At 53.1% G+C, this 19,257-nt stretch overlaps 1 protein-coding gene across 1 annotated transcript in view; it reads right to left on the bottom strand.

Annotated features, from left to right (window-relative positions):
• The window catches only part of CNNM4 (cyclin and CBS domain divalent metal cation transport mediator 4), a 49,380-nt gene extending 31,085 nt beyond the window's left edge, over positions 1-18,295 (bottom strand). The window contains exon 1 of the mRNA XM_062209917.1: positions 16,894-18,295. Within this exon, the coding sequence (XP_062065901.1) occupies positions 16,894-18,295 (1,402 nt within the window). The remainder of the gene's footprint in view (positions 1-16,893) is intronic.
• Between the last annotated feature and the right edge of the window lie 962 nt (positions 18,296-19,257).

Here is a 19,257-nt window from a genome sequence, read left to right as displayed (position 1 = left end):
CTTTGGGACATCAGTATCTCATGTGGGCGCCAGTTCAAGTCCTGGCTGCTCCACTTCCGATCCAGCTCCCTGCTAATAACCTGGGATGCAGCAGAAGATGGCCCAACTACTTGGGCTCCTGCACTCCACATGGGAGACCCAGAAGACACTCCTGGTTCTTGGCTTCCACTGGGCCCAGTGCTGGCCATTGTGGCCATCTGGGGAATGATAGAAGAACTCTCTGTAACTCTGAGTTTCAAAGCAAATAATCTTTTTTAAAAAAATGTATTTGGTCTTTGACCATGGTTCCTGGCACAGAGCTTAGGAAACCTTTGGAATTTTCTGAGTGCTGGGAGTATCTGTGTTATGTTAATGAGCGGCTCAGGGTGGGCTCCTGACAGTTGCAGAACAAGGGCTAGTCACCGGCAGAGAGGGTGGAGGGTTGGAGCTGCCCCACTTACGGGGAGGGGTGGCCCTGGATGACATAATGGATCATGCTTCTGTAATGAGGCCTTGTTTTGAAAAGGGCCACAGGCCTGGGGCAGGAGCCTTGCTCCGGGACCCTCCCACCACCCTTCAAAATACAACTGTAATTGTAAGTGTAACACTTTACTAAACCGTATGAGTTGTTCCAGGGAAGTGGGCCAAGGGGCCCCCAAACTTACTGCCACAAGTACAGGGGAACCCCAACTGAGGCTGGCATCTAGAGCAAGGGAAGTCCTGCGTTGGACAGAGCCCTCTAACCTGATGCTATCCCTGGGCTGCTGGCATCTGCAATGAACTACAGTACACCCTAGTTGGGGTGGAAATGGAACAATGTGTAGCACACATTTGGAAAATCAAATTTGAAAGGCCTCATTTTAGATCATCAATTATCTAGGAATAAATCTAAGACTTCTACACACAAAAAGTATAAAATATTATTAAGAGGAATTTTGAGGACATAAACAAATGGAGAGGCAACCACCTTTGCAGGCTAGAAGGTTCATTATTATAAAATTATTATAAACTGTCAAGTTGGGGTAGAGGTGGAGTTAGGCAGCTGTCTGCAGGGCAGGCATCCCATATGGATGCCAGTTCAAGTCCCAGCTGCTCTACTTCCAATCCAGCTCCCTGCTGATGGCCTGGGAAAGCAGTATTAGATGGCCCAAGTGCTTGGGCTCCTGTACCCTTGTGGAAGACCAAGAAGAAGCTCCTGGCTCTAGCCTGGCCCAGCCCCAGCCACTTTGGCCATTTGGAGAGAAGATGGAAGATGGAAGATCTCACCCTCTCTCTGTTGTGTCTCCGTCTCCTTCTCTCTGTTCTTTCTCTCTGCATCTCTGGACTTTCAAATAAATAAGTAAATCTTAAAAAAAAAAAAAAAAAAGGTATCTATCCATCTGTCTCTCTGCTTTTCAAATAAATAATAAATAGAAAATTTTAAATGATAAGGTGATTTGTAGATTCAGTACAAGTCCATGTAATTCTCAGGTGAGACTAAGAATGGCCAAGACAATTTTGAAGAAGAAACAAAGGCTTAATATTCTTTTTTTTTTTTAAGATTTATTTATTTATTTGAAAGGCAGAGTTACAGAGAGGCAGAGGCAGAGGCAGAGAGAGAGAGAGAGACAGAGACAGAGAGATCTTTCATCCGCTGGTTCACTTCCCAGATGGCTGTAATGGCCAGAGCTGTGCTGATCCAAAGCCAGTAGTCAGGAGCTTCTTCTGGTTTCCCACTTGGGTGCAAGGGCCCAAGGATTTGGGCCATTTTCTACTGCTTTCCTAGGCCACAGCAGAGAGCTCAATCGGAAATGGAGCAGCCAGGACTCCGGCACCTAAATGGGATGTCGGCACTGCAGGTGGCAGCTTTACCCGCTACACCACAGTGCAGGCCCCTATAGTAAGTTTTTTTTTTTTTTTTTTTTTTTTTAATTTTTGACAGGCAGAGTGGACAGTGAGAGAGAGACAGAGAGAAAGGTCTTCCTTTGCCGTTGGTTCACCCTCCAATGGCCGCCGCGGTAGCGCGCTGCGGCCGGCGCACCGCGCTGTTCCGATGGCAGGAGCCAGGTGCTTATCCTGGTCTCCCCTAGGGTGCAGAGCCCAAACACTTGGGCCATCCTCCACTGCACTCCCTGGCCACAGCAGAGAGCTGGCCTGGAAGAGGGGCAACCGGGACAGGATCGGTGCCCCGACCGGGACTAGAACCCGGTGTGCCGGCGCCGCAAGGCGGAGGATTAGCCTGTTGAGCCACGGCGCCGGCCCCCTATAGTAAGTTTTGATAGCTGGTAATATTAAGCCTTTGGGGGCTGTTACAGCCATCTGGGGAGAGAGCCAGAGGATGTAAGACCCCTCTCTCCCTCTCTCTCTCTCACTCTCTTTCTCTCTCTGCCTCTGCCTTTCTGTAACTCAGCTTTCAAATAAATAATTTTTTAAAAACTTACTATAAAGCTGCTACAATTATGTCCACGTGGTATTGAACAGGTAAAAAAACCAAAAAACAAAAAGACCAATGAAACAGAAGAGTCCAGAGCCAGCCCCATGTCAGTGAGTACTTAACATGTCAGTGAGAAAGGAGTCTTTTCAGTAAGTAGTACTCAAGTCCTTGGATAACTAAATAGATAAGAAAAATGTTTCTGGGGACCGGCATTGTGGCTCAGTGGGTAAAGCCGCCACCTGCAACACTGGTACCCCATATGGACACCAGTTTGTGTCTCAGTTGCTCTACTTCCAATCCAGCTCCCTGCTAATGGCCTACGAAAACCAGTGGAAGATGGCTCAAGTGCTTGGGCCCTGCACCCACGTGGGAGACCCAGATGAAGCTCCTGACTCCTGGCTTCAGCCTGGCTCAGCCCTGGCCCAGCCGTGGCCATTGCACACATTTGGGGAAATGAACCAGGAGATGGAAGACCTCTTTCTCTCTCCACCCTTCCCCCTCCCCCCACCCCATCCTACCCCCAACTCTTACTTTCAAATAAGCGAATCTAAAAAAGAAAGGAAAAGGAAAACCTCTAACATCAAAGACAAAACTAGGGGTGGGCACGTTGTGAGACACCCTCACCCCTTCACAGTGCCTCCTGCTTCTGGTGCAGCTTCCTGTTAAGGCAAGATCTAGGAAGCGGCAGGTGATGGCTCAGGTACTTGGCTCCCTCCCTCCCGTGTGGGAGACCCAGGGAGTTCTGGGCTTCTGGCTTGGGCCTGGCCCGGCACAGCCCCAGCTGTTGCAGCCATGTGGGGAGTGAACCAGTGAATGAAAGAACCCTCTGTCTGTCTGTCTCTCAAATAAATACATTTTTAAAAAAGATTCCAGAAGGATTATAGATCTAAACGTAAAAGATAAACAAACAGTTTCTAGAAAATAACATAGTGGACTAGCTTTTGGATCTGTGTGTAGGCAAAGAATTCTAAACAGCCTATCAAAGGTACCATTAACCACAGAGGAAAAGACCAGTAGATTGGACTTCTGTAAGAACTTCTAGTCGTCAAAGGGTTTGTTAAGAGAGTGAAAAGGGGGGTGTGATTGGGGAGCTCTGGGTCAAAGTACACAAACTTCCAGTTAGACAACAGGAACAAGTTCAAGGAGCTATTGTACAACAAAGTGACTAAGTTGGTAACAATGTATTGTATACTTGAAAATCGCTAAGATAGATTCTAAATGTCCTCATCATGAAAAAATTCTAAGAATGTGAGGTAATGCATGTTAGCTTATTTTAGCCATCCCACAGTGTATACATACATCCAACCATCATGCTGTGTACTATAAATACAATTTTATCTGTCAATTTAAAAAAGTAAAAGCTATTTAAACACCCAAATTCTAAAAAGAAAGAGATAGAAGGAAATCTATGGATTTGCAATACAAAGACTCCATAAACAGGGGCCAGTGCTGTGGTGTAGTGCCTAAGCCTCCGCCTGCAGTGCCAGCATCCCACAAAGGCACCAGCTCATGTCCCAGCTGCTCTACTTCCCATCCACCTCTCTGCTATGGCCTGGGAAAGCAGTGGAAGATGGCTCATGTGCTTGGGTCCCTGCATTCTCGATGGAGACCTCCAAGAAGCTCCTGGCTCCTGCCTTTGGACTGATCTAGCTCTGGCCTTTGCGGCCATTTGGGGAGTGAACCAGTGGATGGACCACCTTTTTCTCTCTCCCTTTCTCTGTCTGCAACTCTACCTCTCAAATAAATAAACAAAAGCTTAAAAAAAAGAGTTCATATACACATAAAAACAAAATATATAAAGAAGTTAGAGGTTATTAAGAAGGCAGACAACCCCTTGTAAAATAGACAACAGTAACAAACATTTCTCAAAAGAGAATATCCAAATGGACAACCAGCATATGAGATGTGTTCCGTATTGGGCTGGCAGCAGCTTAAGCTGCCTGCACCTTTCCCTATGGGTTGTGGTTCCAGTCCCAGCTGCTTCATTTCAGATCCAGTTCCCTGCTAATGCGCCTGGGAAAGTAATGGAAGATGGCCCAAGTACTTGGACCCCTGCCATGCATGTGGGAGGCCTGGATGGAGTTCCCAGATTCTGGCTTCCACGTGGCCCGGTCCCAGCCTTTAAAGCCATTTGGGAAGTGAGGCAGTGGATGGGGATGGAAGGTTCTCTCTCTCTCTCTCTCTCTCTCCTCTTTCTCTCTCTGTAACTGCCTTTCAAATAAATAAATATTTTTTAAGAAAGTGTACTCAATATCACCAGTCTCTAGGAAAATCTAAGTTAAAAACACAATGAGGCTCAACCTCACCCACCTGAATGTCGAAAATAAAACACAAAAATGAATTCCTGACAATATTAGCATGAGTGGGGATAGGAGTGTAAATGGATAAAACTCGTAAGCACTCTGGAAAACTGTCTCCCCTATACCTGTCCTCTGTCCAACAACAGTCCCAACAGAAATGCCTCCACACAGTCACCAAGCGGCATGCCCAGCATTTGTAACAGTCACAAACCAGAGACACATCAGCACGGTGCACGTATACTACAGAACACTCTACAGGAGCAAAAAGAATCAAATACAGCGGCAGGTGCTGGGCACTGCGGTTAGGTTGCCGCTTGGGACGCCCACATCCCGTATCAGAGTGCATGGTCTGGGTCCAAGCTCCTCTGCTTTTGATCCAGCTTCCTGCTAGCGCATGTCAAGTTCCTGGCTCTCTGCCATCCACGTGCAAGAAGACCCTGATGCAGTTCTGGGCTTCGGGTTTTGCCCTGGCCCAAACTAAGCTGTTGCAGGCATCTGGGAAGTGAACCAGCAGATCAAAGCTCTCTCTGTCACTCTGTTTCTATTTCAAAGAAAACACAACAATAAAACACTACACGGATCAAGTTCATAACCTCAGTGTGAAGAAGCTGGACACACACACACATACATGTATGATTCACTTACAAAAGTCCAGAAATAGAAGCAATTAACCCACGATGATTGAGGAACAAGGCAGTGTACCGGGAGGCACATGGTGGGACTTCGAGGGTATTGCTAGCGCCTTACTGCCTGAGCTCCGTGGTGGTTGCATAGGGATGTTTGTTTCGTACACATAATGATTTGGGCACTTTCCTCTATTTATATTATACTTCAATAAAAGTTTACTCAAGACACAAACCCAGGGGCCAGCGTTGTGGCACAGCGGGTGAAGCTGCCACCTGTGATACCAGCATTCCATACGAGTACTGGTTCAAGTTCCAGCTCCTCCATTTCTAAACCACTTTCATCTCTTTCCCTGTCTCTGTAACTCTGTCTTTCAAATAAATAAGATAAATCTGTTTAAAAAAAAAAAAAAAGAGAGAGAGAGAGGGAGAGAGAGAAAACCTAGAACTAAAAGACTCTCTAGCCTAGAGCTAGTGGCATCTCCCAATCTCTCATCTACTAATGGCTACAGTCTACAGTGAAGTGGTTAAGAACCCACCCTCTGGGGCCAGTGTAGCGGCACAGCAGGTTTAGCTATCATCAGCATCTCTTACGGGATCTGCTTCTGATCCAGCTCCCTGCTGGGAAAGCAGTGGATGATGGCCCAAGTACTTGGGGCCCTGCCACCCATGTGGGAGACCCAGGTGGCGTTTCAGGCCCCAGGCCCAGCCCCAGCCATGGCAGCCATTTGTGGAGTGAACCAGCTGATGCAAGATCACTCCCTCTTTCTCTGCTTTTCAAATAAGATAAATCTTTAAAATAAAAAAAAATTTTTTTTAAAGGCCGGCACCGCGGTTCACTAGGCTAATCCTCCGCCTGCAGCGCCAACACCCTGGGTTCTAGTCCCGGTTGGGGTGCCGGTTCTGTCCTGGTTGCTCCTCTTCCAGTTCAGCTCTCTGCTGTGGCCCAGGAGTGCAGTGGAGGATGGCCCAAGTGCTTGGGCCCTGCACCTGCATGGGAGACCAGGAGGAAGCACCTGGCTCCTGGCTTCGGATCGGTGCAGCGTGCCGGCTGTGGCAGCCATTTGGGGAGTGAACCAGCGGAAGGAGGATCTTTCTCTCTGACTCTCTCTCTCACTGTCTAACTCTGCCTGTCAAAAAAAAAAAAAAAAAAAAAAAAAAACCTCTGGAGGCAAGCAGCCTGAGGCTGCCACACAGCTGTCAGGCCACTGGCAATGATTCCCAGCTTCCAGCGGCTCATCCACAGCACTTGGAGGATTAAGCAAGATTCCCTGAAATGTGAACATTCCCACGTGCACTTCCTTCTTTAGTCTCCCCCATTGAAGCCCTTCCTCCCTGGGAGGACAGAGGCCTGGACGCTGCTGCTCTTCCTCACCTTTCTGGCCTCCGACACCTTGAAGTAAAGCATTTTGTGCTCTGGTTCTGGGGCATTTGGGGGGAGACTGGGGCTCAGGGTGAGTCTCTATCCCCTTGGACACCCCTCTTGTGATGGCCTCCTCCCTCCCTCCCTTCCGACTCAGATACCAGGGAGGGGGCAGGGGCTGGTGATCCTGAAATGCCACTCCCAAGTGCAGGTGCAAATGCGGTTTCCCTGCCACAGCCACCCTCCATCACACTCGCACACCTGGAGCACCAACGTGCTGGCAATCAGCATGGCGGACTGAACTTATTCCAACTTGCGGGAAAACAAAAAAAAGAGAGAGAGAATTTGTTCAGTTCTAAGTTTCTCTTTCACACCTTTTTTCCTTAAGCTCTAGCTTCCGTGACCCTTATTATAGGATAGCTGATAACATGGATCTGACTTAGTATCTAATTACATACTGGGCTCCTTTTTATTTTTTATTTTATTTTATTTTTTTTTTTGACAAGGTAGAGTTATAGACAGTGAGAGAGAGAGACAGAGAAAAAGGTCTTCATTCCATTGGTTCACCCCCCAAATGGCCGCTATGGCCAGTGCACTGCACCAATCTGAAGCCAGGAGCCAGGTGCTTCTTCCTGGTCTCCCACATGGGTGCAGGGGTCCAAGCACTCGGGCCATCCTCCACTGCCCTCCCGGGCCATAAAAGAGAGCTGGACTAGAAGAGGAGCAACCAGGACTAGAACCCGGCACCCATATGGGATGCTGGTGCCGCAAGGCGGAGGATTAACCAAGTGAGCCCCAGCACTGGCCCCATACTGGGCTCTTTTGAGCTCTACAAGTTTATAGTCCAGAAAAAGGCAACACTGGTCAGTGGGTTAGCCTGCTGCCTGGGCCAAGATGGACAGCTGCTGTGGCCACAGGCTGCCGTCAACATCAGCTGGGGCATCTTTTGGATAATAGTAGTTTTTTAAAACATGTTTATTTATTTGAAAGGCAGAGAGACAGAGACAGAAACAGAGACAGAGAGATTTTCCATCTGCTGGTTTACTTCCCAAATGACCACAATGGACCAGGGCAGGGCCAGGCCAAAGCTTGGAGCCCAGACCTCTGTTTGGATCTCCCATGTGGGTGGCAGGGACCCAAGTACTTGGGCCATCTTCTACCCAGGCACATTGGCAGGGATCAGAAGTGGAGCATCCAGGACTTGAACCAGTGCTCAGATATGGGATGCTGGCATTGCAGGTGGCAGCTTAACCTGCCGTGCCACAACCTGGCCCCAACGATAATTTTAAAAATAGCTATTATTTACTGCATGATGACACAGTGCTGGGCATGGAGCTTAACACTCTCCATGCCTGCCCCATTTCGTCTTCCCCACAGCCCTAGGAGGGACACACAGCTGTCTGAAGGGGAGCACCAGCAACTTACAGGGAAATGCCTCTGAGCCCAAGAACCAACCCTTATTCTGAGCGTTTCACGAAAAATATTGCATTGCATACACCATATACTCATCTTTTTAACTTACCTTTAACTCACAGGACTATCATATGCTGTGGACTTTAGCCTAAAGCAGGACTAGAGGCTCTGGAGCATGTGCCCACACAATGGGTGTGTTGGGGTGGGTGTGTCTGGGAGGGACTGACCTGTGCCTCTGGGGGAGGGTGTGGGAGGGGCTGTGCCTGTGCAGATGTGCACTGGGGGAGTGTGAGCGCAGGGTCTGTGAGCCTCCTGTGTCTGGGGGGTGGGGGGAGAGGCATGTGTGCAAAGGAGCTTGCCTGTGTAGTGTGGGGGAAGGGTCCTCCTTCCAAGTCATGCTCTGGTGCCTGCTGGCCAGAGACCAGGTGTTTCAAAGAGCCTGGGGAAACCAGTCTTGCCAGAACCCTGCCCAGGTCACAATAAATCAGCCCTGCAGCATGAAGTGACTCTGACCTTAACGTCTGGGGAATGTTCCAGCAGCACCAAGCTGAACCACTAGCAAGCCAGGCTGGTGCTGTGCAAAGCCTCTGTGCTCGCCTTCCTGCACAGCCACACAGAGTACCCATCTCATCCTGGTGTTCGAGATACAAATCCCCCAGAATTTCCTCCCAAGGACGCTGGAGATAAAACAGGATTTCATTTCTCATCAGAGCAGAAATCGGACAAACCAATCTAAACCATGATCCCAAAAACAGGACACAAAATTGCATGTAGATGATGTGCAATTTTCCATGTGAAAACACATTCAAGAGACTCAGGGAAATGAAAATAGCTTATATCCTGTTGTTTGTTATAAGCTTTTAAAAACTAAAGCAGTGGGGGCCCGCAATGTGGCACAGCATAAAGCCACCACCTGCAGTGTCAGCATCCCATATGAGCGCCAGTTCAAGTCCTGGCTGCTCCACTTCTGATTCAGCTCTCTGCTATGGCCTGGGAAAGCAGTAGAAGATGGCCCGGCTGGCGCCGCAGCTCAACAGGCTAATCCTCTACCTTGCGGCACTGGCACACCGGGTTCTAGTTCCGGTCGGGGCACCGGATTCTGTCCTGGTTGCCCCTCTTCCAGGCCAGCTCTCTGCTATGGCCCGGGAGTGCAGTGGAGGATGGCCCAAGTGCTTGGGCCCTGCACCCCATGGGAGACCAGGATAAGCACCTAGCTCCTGGCTTCGGATTAGTGCAGTGCGCTGGCCACAGCGCGCCAGCCGCGGCGGCCATTGGAGGGTGAACCAACGGCAAAGGAGGACATTTCTCTCTGTATCTCTCTCTCTCACTGTCCACTCTGCTTGTCAAAAAAAAAAAGAAGAAGAAGAAGATGGCCCAAGTCCTTGGGCCCCTGTACCCGTGTAGGAGACCTGGAAGAAGCTCCTGGCTTCAGATCAGCACAGCTCCGGCCACTGTGGCCATCCAGGGAGTAAATCAGCAGATGGAAGACCCCACCCCCCTCTGTCTCTGCCTCTGCCTCTCTGTAACTCTACCTTTCAAATAAAATAAATAAATCTTAAAAAAAAAAAAAAAACACTAAAACAGTGAAAGTGAATTTCTCAAGAAATTGCAACAACATATCAAAATATTAAAAATGGTTCTTGCTGGGCCACAGGCTCATCATGGATTTGTTTAGATTTTTTTTTTAAGATTTATTTATTATTTATTTGAAAGGAAGTTGTAGAGAGAGAGGGAGAGACAGAAGAGATCTTCCATCTGCTGGTTCACTCCCAAAATGGCCACAATGGCTAGGGCTGGATCAGACCAAAGCCAAGAGCCTGAACTCCATTTGGGTCCCCCATGTGGGTGCAGGGGCCCAAGCCCCATCTTCTGTTGCTTTCACAGGCCCATTAGCAGGGAGCTGGATTGGAAGTGCAGTAGCCGGGACTCAAAACAGAGCCCATATGGGATGCCAGCACTGCAGGCGGCGGCTTTACCCGCTATGTCACAGCTCCCGTCCCACCTCAAAGCTTCTCACAAGATGTCCTGGCACACTCAGTGTGAGGAGAAGGGAAATGCAGGTACAAGACAGGCAGGATGGAGGGGCCCCGCGGGGCACCATGGGAGGGCAGCCACACCCCATGACAAACCCAGGAGCTTAGAGAAACGGCTAGAGGGGGCCGCACCATGGCTCACTTGGCTAATCCTCCACCTGTGGAGCCAGCATTCCATACGGGCACCGGGTTCTAGTCTCAGTTGCTCCTCTTCCAGTCCAGCTCTCTGCTGTGGCCCGGGAGGGCAGTGGAGGATAGCCTAAGTGCTTGGGCCCCTGCACCCGCATGGGAGACCAGGAGGAAGCACCTAGCTCCTGGCTTCGGATCAGCACAGCATCGGCCGTAGAGGCCATTTGGGGGGGTGAACCAGCGGAAGGAAGACCTTTCTCTCTGTCTCTCTCACTGTCTAACTCTGTCAAATAAATTTTAAAAAATAAAATAAAAGAGAAATGGCTGGAGGGAACAGCAGCTACAGCACCAGAGGGTTGTCCCCCGTCCTCTTAGCCTGGGGTCATCTTGGGCCCTGCTGCAACTTCCACAAGGAAGTTCAAAGTCTCCCTAAAACCACAGGCGGGCTAGGAGAGAACCAGCCCCGCTGCTGTGATGCAAGGGAGCCTGTCCTTCCCCGTGGGCTACGATGAAAGCAGCCTCTGCCGAAGCCAGTCAGCAGACAGTGACACAAGCGTCTGGCCTGTTCTCCTTTTTCATACAATCTCTCCCTGGCCATGCAACCTTTCAGGAACCACATTTAGGGAGTGACAAATGCGCTCTTGACCCCTGCCCTCAAGAAGACAAGGCCAGACCCTGCACGGAGGCCATGCTGCTTCACCCTCCAAGAAGATGCCCTGGCTGTTCAATTAGCCCAGCTCGTCCAAACGAACAGCACCACTGTGGGGCCAGGCGTGCAGAGAGGAGGCACGTAGCGCCTTGTACCTGGAAGCCCCTGCAGAAGAGCTAGGATGCAACCAATACGAGTTGAAGCCAATTTTACATGACGCTGGCAAGAAGGGCTCTTCTTGTGCAAGTTCTCCCAGGACAAGAGGGACGGAAGGGGAAAAGGCCATGTCATACCCTTGGTGATCCAGCTGACGTGTCCCCTCATGGACGTCTGGAGCGTCTTCCCCCTCCCTGACCCACTTCTGTAGAACAGCCCAGGGTTGCTGCTTTCCCACGCATGCACCTGTCAGTTTTCAAGGTTAAACATCTGTTCAGTATTTCCCATGCTGACCGGAGGTATGCAGGAAACCACTGGAACTGGGTTTCCTAATTAAAAATACAAGACTTGAAAAGCAACCGCCAGTGTGTGCGATCCAAGAAGCTCTCATTAGGACCTACCTGCAAGGCCACGCCTTCCAATTCACACCAGAGCTTTAGGAAGAGACACCTAAATAGACTGGTGAGACTGCTGTGGGTTCTGGCTCCTTGCTGGGAACCAGCCCAGGGGCTGCGTGCGTGGTGCCGGCAGGAGAAGAGGTGCAGCTGCCCCTGCCTGGCACAGCCCAGCCTGCTCAGTGCCCGAGCTCCCTGCCCACGGAGCATTGCACTAAAGGGAAAGTGAGAAAGAGCCTGGCCGGCTCTCTGTCAAGCTGCCCTCGCTGGGCCCTCTGCCCTGTGCTGAGCACCATCCAGGAGCAGGCAGCTCCTGTCACTCTCTCAGATATACCTGCCCCTGGGCAGCTTCTTGAGATCACCCACCGACTTGAGACTGTTTCCAAGTGCAGTTGATGGAGATCAGATGTTAAGCTAGCCCAAGCCTCCTGAGCACCTTGTGGCTCTCCTGTCCCATCCCACAGATGTGCTTGGCCTGCCTTCTCTAGGAAGGCTCTCCTATACCATGCTCCCAGGGGGTTTGTTTACAATGTATTCATTTATTTGAAAGGCAGAAGGATAAAGAGACAGCCAGAGATCTTCTATCCTCTGGTTTACTCTGCAAAAGGCCTCATCAGCCAGGTCTGGGGCAGGCCAAAACCAAGAGCCCAGAACTCAATCTGGGTCTCCCATGTGGACAGCAGGGGCTCAAGTGCTTGGGCCACCTTCCACAGCCTTCCCAGGAGCATCAGCAGGGAGCTGCATTGGAAGCGGAGGGGCCGAGACCCACGGCGCCACAATGCCAGCCCCTTTCTGTCTCCTGGAAGGAGCCACTTCCACCAGGCTTTTGCAGCTGTCACTCCCCAGCACCGTCCTGGACACTTTCTTACTCACGTTCTGCGTGTTCTCACCTGACTCCTAAACCTTTCAGCCTCGCCGTGCCCTCACTGCTGAGACCCACGTGGACATTCGCACCTGCACACTTGCTTAGATGTTCTACAAACTGGTTGGTCCAGGGCCAGCTTGTCCGAAATTCAGGTTCTTTGGCCCCATTCCAGATCCACTGAGTGCCAATCTGCATTTTTAATAAAAAGCCTTGGTGGTCTGAGTGCACGTTCAAGTGTGAGCAGCTCTGGCCTGCACAGTGCTGAGCACCGAGAAGGCACCCAGCAAACGACAGCACTGCTATTACCACCACCTCCTTCCCTCCATCCTCACCAAAAGGCCTCTTGGTCATGCTCTCCCTACTGTGGTTAAATGACAACATCATCAACCCAGACCCCAAGCTGCAAACCTCAGACGCTCACAACTACCTCCTGGCCCTGACTGCCCATCTCTGGAATGATTCCGGAGTGCTGCTACCCTCACTTCATGAGCATCTCCCGGGCTGGACCCTCCTCCCTCAGCCCTGTGGCACCCTATCGGGGAGCTGTGTGAGTTTTGTTTACCTGTCTGTCTCCTGGCTAGACTGCGAGGTGTGGGAAAAAGGCTGTTTTATCCATTTCTGATTCCCCAAGCCAGCACAATGTCTGACACATGAATTGCCAAAAGTTCAAACAAATGAATGCACAGGCAGACGGGTGGGGGTGAGGCGGCAGCGCTAAATTCCGAAGGTGCATCAGATGGCAGGAACCGAAAGGGAAGGCAAAAGTCAGGCAGTATTTTTTTTTCTCAACTTTGTAAAATTGTCCCAGGAATAAAGCTACTAAGTGGGGAGAAAAAAAAAAATCCAATGTGGCACATATGTAAATGTGGTGGTGGTGGGGGATTTTTAATGAACATATTTCAAGGATTTTTCCCACCCTACAAGTTACACCCCATTCCCTCGCAGTACCAAGTTCATGGGCACCTCCTGGGTCGGGGACTGAGCTGGGTGGAGTTTACAAGCACCTCTGTGCAGTCAGTGGTCTGGAGGGTTATAAGGTGGGTGGGGAACGATAAGAGGGCTAAAGATGAGCCGACATCCTGGGAGGGGCAGGAATACCCCCAGAGGGAAGGGCAAGGGCAAGAGCTGAGAGGTAGGGGCCACAAGGGGCCAGCGCGCCCACATTCCACAGCCTCCACAGGGAGAACTCATTCATGACTTTGTTTCAGGGGCCGGCAGAGCATCAGCAAAGGAGGCAAAAGGCACACGGGGCCAGCAGTGACCTGGGGCACCTTTGTTCTAGGATTCCAGGCTCTGGACAAACCCATCTACAACACCCAGTAATACAAACAGTTCTAGGCGAGGTTTAAGGGCCAAGGTTCAAATCCCAGGAGCCTCTGAGTAGCCTGCTGGGCTAGAATAGCTCGCCCACTCCACCGCCTCCTTCGGGCAGCACCTCTGCTCACATGGTCTCGCGTGTGGCACGCACCTCCCTGAACAGCTAATGCAAACTGCCTCAGCCTAGGAGGCGGAAGCAGCAGGGTGGGTTCCTGAATTCCGGGGTTAGCTCAGCCCTGGCCCCTAGAGGGAAGGAGGGGATTCAGGACTCACTTTAATGAGTTCGGCTGGGTAAACTCCTGATGGCCAAAGATCACTGGCAGAGAAACTGAGGCACAAGGAAGGCAAACCAAGCACCACAGTCAAGGCCTCAAACTTGGTTCCTGGGCCCTTGGCAAGAGCTCCTCCTGTCTCTCCTGGTGCAGCAGGAAACACCCGGCCCCTGATAACTAACTACAGGACATCCATTTCTCTGCATCCCTTGTCCACTGCTCAAAACTGGAACACTTCTAGAACAGGGTTAATTCTCTCCCCAGGCAGGCAGGTCATTCCTTCATTCATCTTCTCATTCAGTGATGTGTTATGGAGGTCTCACTTTCCAACCACCACCACCCTAGGGCCTAGAGCTGGGTGGAGAACAAAACAAGAGCCCTGCCCTTTGAAGCTTACATTCTCGCGGGAGGAGGCAGCCGGCACACAAATGTGACAGAGTGCCATGTGCCAGGAGACAGAAAAGCTAGCACAGGGTAAGGGAGCCAGGGAGGCTCAGGGTGGGACAGGGGTGTGGTTCCCAACACGGAAGGCCTTGCTGCAAAGACCAGGCTCCCAGGGACACAAGGAAGGAAGAAAGCGGGCCCTGCGGACTTCTGGGGTAGAACATTCCAACTGAGGGAAGAGCCAGGGCAAAGGCCCCGGGATGGGAGCGTCCCAGTGTGCTCAAGGAACAAACAGCACGGAGGCCTGCCAAAGAGTCACCCAGTCATTCATCTGCTCGCCACTTCCGGAAGACCCATCTCTCCACCTGGCACTGGGTGGTGAAAACACCCCAAAGGAGCTGATAGAGGGTGAAGGGTCCAGGAGAGACCCTCTGAGGACGCTGGGCTCTGCTCTGGGGGGTGCTAACCACACTGGCTGTGCTGCAGATCCTGCTCACTTGTTTTTCTTAGCTAAAAAAGAAGCCTCCCAAACACTAGACATGTAAAGAAAATCTTTTAAGCTGCAGAAGCACAGGAGGGCTCTACCATGCCCTGGGTGGCCTCAAAGTAAAGAAGTAGATGCCAGATGGAAGGCTCCAAGAAAGGCCACACCGGGGAGGGTGGCGATGGACAAAGCTGGGTTTGCTGAGCCCCCTACCCCTCGCCCAACCAGGAAGTGAGAGCATGAGGCCCTAGGGCCTGCTCATTGGGGGTGGCAATCACACCCGTGCCAGCTTTTACCAAACCTTCCCAGCACCTCCTCTGGGTGCTAGGCCTCGGGCTCCAGGCCTCTGCTAAGGAGACTAAACTGTGAATCTGGAGAGGTCAGCCCAGCAGTGCTCCAGCCCAGGTGATGTCAGCTCTATTTTCCCAGCATAATGAAAGTGCACTTCTTCACCAGTCAGAGCGCAGAGATGGTCCTGCCAAGACCCAGGAAACTCCCACACAAGAGGTTTTATCCTTGCTGATCAGGGGCTAGAAAGCCCGGCCAGGCCAATCCCTACTGGCTGGATCCAGATCTCGAGGGGGAGATAGGTTGTGTGTGTCACCAGCAAGACCCAAAGACCACAGCGGGAACCCAGAGGCTACTGGGGGTGGGGCACAGACCCTCACTCTGCCTCCCTCCATACCTGGAAGAAACAGATTCTGTGCATACAAAGCTCCCCCAGAACCTGTGTCCCTCCAGTCCTTAGGGGTGGGGGCTGTCTCCCATTCACGCATACCCGGCTCCCCTTGGCCTCACCTCTGATGTGGAGAGTCAGCCTGTGAAACTTTAAAACGGAGGGTGCCAACTCATCATCCTAGCCTTGTCCCTTGCACCTGGACCTGAACATCTTCTCAGACCAAACCTGGCCAAGCCGGCCCCTTCCTCCCTGGCCTGCTCCAAGCTGCCTGCCACTCTCTGCTCCCAGCCCCAGGCCCCACCTGATGGATGGCCTCGGCCAGTAGCTCTACCCCAGGGGCAGAAGGCTTGGCAGGCCTTCAAAAAGCCGAGTCCCCAGGTCTGCCATGAGCTCCCCCATTCTTTTCTAAAGCGCTTCCCTCTCTGCCTCCCACTTCCTAGGGCCAAGGGGTTTCTGACTCCATAACTGGTTTGTTTATGGCCACTCCGAGGGTTTCTGAGTGGCAGGGGTGGGAGGAAAGTTGCTGCGAGTAAGGAAAGGGGTGTGTGCCTTGAGCTTTGAGGCTGGTGAGTAAACTCTCCCAGAGCCTCTCTAGCTACCTGAGAACTGGCCAAGAACCCATGCAAGAAAAAAAAAAAAAAAAAAACACCAGGCAATGCAGGGCCGGCTGAGGATTCCCAACACACCACACACACAGCAGGCAAGCTTATGTTTGGCGCCTGGGAAAGACAGAACAATAACCCAAGCTTAATCTGTGAGCTTCTGCTGAATAGCAGAAAGCGTTACTTGGCATTCCGAGCAGGGAGCCAACTCGAGACCTCCCAATTCAGCTTCTGTGGGCCAGGTACCTCAGTGACGTCATGCCCCTGCCATAGCTCCGGGCTCAGGAAAAACTCAGTGTCCACACGCGCCCCCAGGTATCACTCGGATCTGATCATCGATCGGCCTGTGGGAACAGCCCACCTGGGCCACCAGCACGCCCTCTGCTTCTCCATCTGAGTTCTCTGCCTCCAGCACCAAGCCTCTCCATCGTTCTCCGCTCCCCCCCCCCCCCCCCCCGTGATGGTTTCTCCAGTTCCCCAAGCCTTCCCCACCCTACTGCACGCCACACTCTAAATCTCCAGCGCCCTGGTGCTGGCCTCTTTTCAGGCACTTGCCTTATTCTGTTCTGCTCCAATAGCTCCCCGGGGCCTCACTCTACTCCTCCAAGCAAGCAAGTGTGTCTTTATTCAGCTCTGATCCATCCAAAGCAGAAAGCCCAGTACCTGGCAGGCAGCCGACACTTAAGAACTGTTTGCACCGGGCCCAGTGCCGTTCACCTCAGGGGCACAGACATGACAAGCAGTGGGACACGGAGAATGAAGACCAGCAGACACAAAGCATCCCAGACAAGAGGCGTCTCACGGAAGCGTGGCCGAGGTCGCCACGTCCATGCTTACCCTTCTTGAACTCTTCCAGCATGGCATCCAGCTTGGTGTCGTGGAAGACAAAGTGCACCGGGTGGTTGTAGAAGCGGGTGATGGTCTTCAGCGGGGTGCAATCGTCGGGGTCCACAAAGGCCAAGTCCTTGACGTAGAGAATATCGACGATGTTGGACTGCTCGTCTTCGAACACGGGGATGCGGGTGTAGCCGCTCTCCATGATCTCGGACATGGTGTTGAAGTCCAGGATGGCGTCGCTGCGGATCATGAAGCAGTCCTGCAGCTGCGTCATGATGTCCTCCACGGTCTTGGTCCGCAGCTCCAGGGCTCCCTGGATCATATTGAGCTCCTCTTTTACGAGGTCGTTATAGGGCTCGGTCACCTTCAACATCTCCATCAGCTTCTCCCGGTTGTAAACGGTGCGTATCTCCTGGCCCAGAAAGAAGTCCAGGAGCTTGCTGATGGGGAAACTGAGCGGGAAGGTGAGCAGCATGAAGAACTTGGTGAGCACGATGGTGTTGGCACCCACGGCCAGCCCGTGGCGTGAGCACAGGGCCTGAGGGACGATCTCCCCAAAGATGACGATGCCGATGGTGGAGGAGGCCACGGCCATGATGCCGGACCCAATGAGGTTGTCTAGGAGGATGGTGAGGGACGTGTTGACCAGGACGTTCCCCAGGAGCAGCGAGCACAGCAGGTAGTTGCCCTTGCACCGGATGGGCAGAATCTTGCGTGCGTAGCGCTTTTCCTTATCCGTGCCACAGTTCTGCACGATGCGCAACTCCATGGGATCCAGGGCCATCAGCCCCAGGTTGAGGCCCGAAAATATACCCGACAGCACGAGCAGCACCGTAATCAGCAGGATGTGCAGCCAGAGGGGCAGGAACCTCCCAGTCTCCTCCACCATGAAGAGCAGCGAGTCCTTGTCCGTCCACTTGACCCAGGGCTCGTCGGCGCGGGCCCGGGTGCACAGCGCATACAGCTTGACGTTCTCGCTCCGGCGGAGGAACTTGGTGAGCACCACCAGCATCCCGGACGTGTTCTCGCGGCTCAAGTTGACCAGCTTTTGGACGACCAGGTCCTTGGTGAGCTCTAGGCAGTTGGTGGAGTTGTGGGCGCTCTCGGCGTCGTCCACCTCGGTGAAGGAGATCAGGTTGCTGGAGATGTCGCCCAGGCGCTGGCCGTACAGCCTCAGGTTCACCGTGCTGCCCTCGGACACGAAGATGATGCCATCCGGGTTCATCCCACACGACTTGTTGCAGCTCGCCAGCCTCATGCCCAGGATCGCGCCCCGCTGCGGGGTGCCCTGGCCCCGGGCCCCCCGCGCCCACAGCAGCACCGGCAGCACCAGCGCCGCCAGGAGGAGGCGCCCTCGGGCCGGCCCGCCGCCCGGGCGCCCGCCCCCGCCCACCGGCGCCATGTTGCTCCGGCTCTGCCTCCGCCGCCGCTCCCCGCGCCCCGCCGCGCGGCCCCGCTCGGCGCCGCCGCTCCTGCCGCTCCGCCGCCGCCGAGCCAACTGCCCGGGCCGCGGGCCTGACGTCAGGTCAGCGCCCCGCCCGCCCCGCCCCGCCGGCCCACGCCCCTCATTTGCATGCGAGGGCCCGCCCCCAGAGCGCGCGCGCGCGCCCCGAGCGCCGGCCCTTAAGGGGGTCCCGGCCCTTAAGGTGGAGCGGCGTGGGAGCGCGGGAGCCGCCGGCGGGCGTGCGCCCCGCCCTCCGCCTCCACGCCCTTCCGCGCCTTTCCCCGCCTTTCTCTCCGGGCCTCGCGTGCTCGGCTGCTTCCAGATGCCCGGCGGTCTGCAGCTCAGCCCGGGGTCGGCGACCTTTCTCCGCCGGCACGGCGAGGGTGGGGGGAAAAATGCATTTCCTGATTTAGAAAAAGGGAACCGGAGGGCTCAGCCGAAACTGCCGCCTACCCCTTGGAGTCTTTGCTGACCCCCTCCCTCCGGGGGCTTTTGCTGACCTTGTGCCAAGACCAGAAATAAAGCCCCCTCCCTCAGCCCCGTCCCGCCCCAGCGCATGCTTCTATTGGCCAGTGGGGCTGCCCGGGGGGCGGGGAGGAGCCTGCAAATTGGGGAACTGTGGAGAAAGAAGGGCCAGGCCTTGGCCTTGGCTTATCTCCGGTCATCTCCATTTAGGTGCAGGCAGATACTGAGCCGTTCCCACAGCTCAGGCACGCGTTCTAGGCTCGTAGCGGTGACCGGCAATAAACAGGTAAACCCTAAGGGGTGGATAAGGGTTATTTTCATTTCACAGATGCTGACATCGAGCCTCGGAGGCACAAGTCCGGTTCTGCCCGGATTGTGGTCTCAGCCCATCTCTGCACCTGTACTACAGCTGCCTGAGCTGGTGGGGACAGGACAGGGCAGCTCTGGGGATATCC

Source organism: Lepus europaeus, chromosome 13 (assembly GCF_033115175.1).
Source record: "Lepus europaeus isolate LE1 chromosome 13, mLepTim1.pri, whole genome shotgun sequence".
NCBI classification, from domain to species: domain Eukaryota; kingdom Metazoa; phylum Chordata; class Mammalia; order Lagomorpha; family Leporidae; genus Lepus; species Lepus europaeus.
Note: the sequence above shows the minus strand (reverse complement) of the source record. Positions and strands in the feature narration are given on the sequence as shown.